The sequence below is a fragment of the Merops nubicus genome, unplaced genomic scaffold (assembly GCF_000691845.1).
Source record: "Merops nubicus isolate BGI_N331 unplaced genomic scaffold, ASM69184v1 scaffold27908, whole genome shotgun sequence".
Taxonomy (NCBI): Eukaryota; Metazoa; Chordata; class Aves; order Coraciiformes; family Meropidae; genus Merops; species Merops nubicus.
In genome coordinates, this window is record NW_008628152.1 from 11,323 (window position 1) to 15,326 (window position 4,004).

General features: G+C 37.3%; 1 protein-coding gene across 1 annotated transcript in view; it reads left to right on the forward strand.

Annotated features, from left to right (window-relative positions):
• UBA2 (ubiquitin-like modifier activating enzyme 2) overlaps positions 1–3,996 on the forward strand; it is a gene marked incomplete at both ends in the record, with an annotated part of 12,742 nt that extends 8,746 nt beyond the window's left edge. Inside the window, 5 exons of the mRNA XM_008946588.1 lie at positions 109–264; positions 820–916; positions 1,519–1,624; positions 2,355–2,491; positions 3,932–3,996. Coding sequence (XP_008944836.1) covers positions 109–264; positions 820–916; positions 1,519–1,624; positions 2,355–2,491; positions 3,932–3,996 — 561 coding nt within the window. The remainder of the gene's footprint in view (positions 1–108; positions 265–819; positions 917–1,518; positions 1,625–2,354; positions 2,492–3,931) is intronic.
• Positions 3,997–4,004: the final 8 nt, after the last annotated feature.

The window sequence follows — 4,004 nt, forward strand, 5'->3', positions numbered from 1 at the left end:
TAGGGAACAGGGCAATCTGTGAGACTAAGAGAATAAGTCTCTAGGGAAACATATTTTATGAGTGCTGTTACTTAGAGGATAACTTGGTTTATTCTTGTCTGCCTCAAGATTTTTCTGAACAAGCAGCCAAATCCCAGAAAGAAGCTATTGGTTCCTTGTGCTTTGGACCCACCAAATCCTAACTGTTACGTATGTGCAAGTAAGCCAGAAGTGACTGTGAAACTTAATGTACACAAAGTTACTGTGCTAACACTCCAAGATAAGGTAAGTCTTGAATATTACCTACAGTTCTCATTTTGCTTTTAATACTGTAAATTATTAGGGGTTTGTTCAGAATATTTTGACTGAATATCAGCTGCTTCTTTGTTATACATTTTACATTTCCCTCAGCTACAAGAAGAGCTAGATAAGCCATTGTGCTTCTTGCTTATGTGTGCTTGTATACCTTATGAAATAATGGTGGGGTTTGTAATTTTTTAGTGGTTTTTAAAGCCTACTTTTATCTAATGGGGAAAAAAAAAAAGAAATTTGAATTTCAGTTGAATAGTTAAGCAGGCACATTGCAGCTGTGTAGCCACAACTGATTTTGCAATTCTGTCGTTTTATGAAGTATACTAAAAATTTTTTGATGTTTCCTTAGCTGTAGGTTCCAGACAGCAAAAATATAGTTATTTTGTTAATGAAAATAAAAAAAAATATACAGGCTTTCAGCAGATGCCTGAAAATGGGCTAAGATAAGAAAATCAACTTAATCCAAGGTGTTTTCTCTTATAAGTGTTTTTAAGCCAGATATAGATTAAATCCTATTCATCTTTCCAGATAGTGAAAGAAAAATTTGCTATGGTAGCACCAGATGTCCAAATAGATGATGGAAAAGGAACTATCCTTATCTCTTCAGAAGAAGGAGAAACAGAAGGTATGCATACCGAAGCTTTTTAGGTAAGAGTAGATAAAAACTAGGAAGAAAACAGAAAGGAAGGATAGCAAATGTTCTAGTGTTCCTCCTGTAGACTAATATTTGAAGAGAACTGGATTTGCAAGCACTTAAGTGCTTGAGAGTAGCTCGTGGTGTCATCTACAAGCCTGCATGTCCAGTTCAGCTTTCCTATATAAAGTACTTTTCACCTGGAGTGTCAGGATTCCTTTCAAGAATAGCTATTCAGCTATAAGAAGTGCATCAGTTATTTTCCTCTGTTTGCAAGTCCCTTTAATTTTCTTGTTCTTAGATCATGGTCTTTTTATGATGCTTGTAGACGCTATTGTAATACAAAAAACACCAAAATGTCCCTAAATGCAGTAATGGTGAAGTGCTTGAACATGATGCATGAGAGGTAAGTCAAACATGAGTAGTTTTAACTCCTGATAGGCCTAAGTCTCGGCTTTAAATATAGCTGATTAATGTTAATCTTAGGTTTCTGCATAAAACTTCTGGATTACTTATTTCATCATGCTTATTCAGGTGTAAAGGATCTTTATGTAAATGGCTGTATACACTGAATTTTTTCACTATTTTTCTAGCAAATAACCACAGGAAACTATCAGACTTTGGAATCCGAAATGGCACTCGACTACAAGCAGATGATTTTCTCCAGGACTATACACTGTTAATCAATGTGCTTCACAGGTAAGGATTCTGAAATAATTGTTTTTGTGTATATATGCAGAGCAATTCTGCAGGGAATTTTCAACTCATAATTTTATATTAATGACTAAAGCTTGAAAACTTGCAGAAAAAATACAGAATTAAAAGATTAATTGCTGTTTTTAATTAATTTAGGGATATTTTGCTTGTTAAGGGGTTTGTTTTTTGGCTTTTTACAACAATAATTAGGAAAAAACGTATTCAAATAAACCAAATTTACTTTTGGGACAGTGAACAAGTGAGAAACTGCCATTTAAAAAAAAAAAATTAAAAGGCAAAAAACCCTCCCTGCCTTCTAGGCTCATAGATCCTGTGCTTGACTACCTGTGTTCAGATACAGCAGTGCAAATGGAAGTCACCTAGAAAGAACTGCTGTGTGTATTTAGCCCTGGATAAGTAATGCACATATTCTATATGGTAAATAAACACACTGCGCTTTCAGTGAGACTAGGAATGCATCTTTGAGGAAGAATGGTGATTTTTCTCATTCCTAAGCATTTTAAGCTATGGCACCAGATGCAATAGTGTTTATGAGTAGACAAAGCATAAGTTAGAAAGCAGGTCTGAATAGATTTTCCTCTTTTTAATGTTTTTGGCACTTTGTCACAGCTGCGAGGTGCTCTAGTGCTGGAGTGACATACTCTCTTTGTGAAAAAGATGGAATTTTTTTATTTTCACCTGGTTGTTTAAAGCCATATGTATTTTTCTGCAGTGAAGACCTAGAAAAAGATGTAGAATTTGAAGTTGTTGGTGATAGCCCTGAAAAAGTTGGCCCTAAACCATCAGAACCAACATCCAAGAACATTACCAATGGTAGTGATGATGGAGCACAACCCTCAACATCAACAGGTAAATAAAATAAAAGTAGGTGATATTAAATAAAGCAAAACAGTCTTTCAGTAGTGTGGTCCAATTAAAACAGCTGTCTTCAATTTTATGACTTAAATTTTCCAGTCTTAAGTAAATGGCATTTAAGTTGCTTCTGTGTATAAATATAACATTACATAGAAAAGTGCATATTTACAGTTGTTACAAAGTTGACTTTTAAGATTGTTACAAAGGCATACAGTAAACACACCTTGAAATGATTTTATTTAACTCTCAGGGGCCTGGGGGTTGTCAGCATAAGTGCATCATTTGCACAATGATTTAAGTAAGACCACTTCTCTCCAACGGTCATGCTAGTGCTTGACAAAAAGGAATCAACCAAATTTGTCACTTTCTCCCTACAGATAAAAAAATTATTTGGTGGATATCTTTGATCATGTTTCATTTTGTTAGTTTAAGAAGATGTCTTTGTTATCTGCTTACAAAATAATTTTCCACCTCTCAAGCAATGCATAGCAAGACAATAGTATTTGATATCCAGGAAGAAGTGTCATCACCTTCCTAATGCAGAGTGTTTGTTGGAACATACTTAAACTAGTTTAACTTAAATGAGCATGGGATGCTGAAGCACTGAAGGCTAATGGACTGGCAACATTCAGTTTTACAGGGTTAGCATATGAATCTGCATACTTGTTGTGACAGATATAAGTTAGGTATCTACAGTTCTGTCTTACACTTTTGGATGATGTTCCTTTGCCTGTCAGATGATCCTATTTAAGAGATGTGCACAAGTATGGAGCTGCTTCCATTGCCTTGTGTTTCACGGGAGATTAAATGTTAAGGGAGTATTGCTAAAATTTATTTCAAAAAGAAAAACTAGCATAAAATTAGTTTTCACAGTGAATTTGTACTGCAAAACAAAGTCCACTAGATGTCTTGAAAGTTCACGTTTTGTTCTATTTTCCCTTCTGTGTACTATCCACTGCTATCCTGCAGCTCTTTAAGTCTGCTCCCCCTTGTGCTCCTCCCTCTCTCTGCGTGTGCTCTCTTTCTCACGAGCGTGGGCCTTACTGGGGGTTCTGTCGAATGCACTAGTGAAAGGAGAGGCTGGACTATAGCTCACTGTGTGTAAAAGCTCTTTCCTCAAGGACCCCGGCAGACAGCATGCAGTTCTTCTGTCCTGTCCATGAGCAGAAACTGTGCTAATGCGTTTCCCGTGTTTCTGGGTTATTGCGATATCTTCCTTACCTCTAATGAAGGGGGAATAACCCTGTGAAAAGCCTATATTCTACTGATTTCAGAAAAATCCCAAATACTCCCGCAGCTGAATGACGAAGAATACGGGTAAGGGTTGCTCCAAGGTGTACTTGTATTGGAGACGTTCCCGTTGTTGTAGATGCTGTCTGGGGTGAAAGCAGACTCCCTTTGCAGCGTCCGCCTGAGTTCCAACGTGTTTTGCAGCTGCGGACGAGGACGACGTGCTGGTTCTGGACTCGGAAGACGAAGGTCCTTCGGGCGGCGCCGCTGCCGCGGG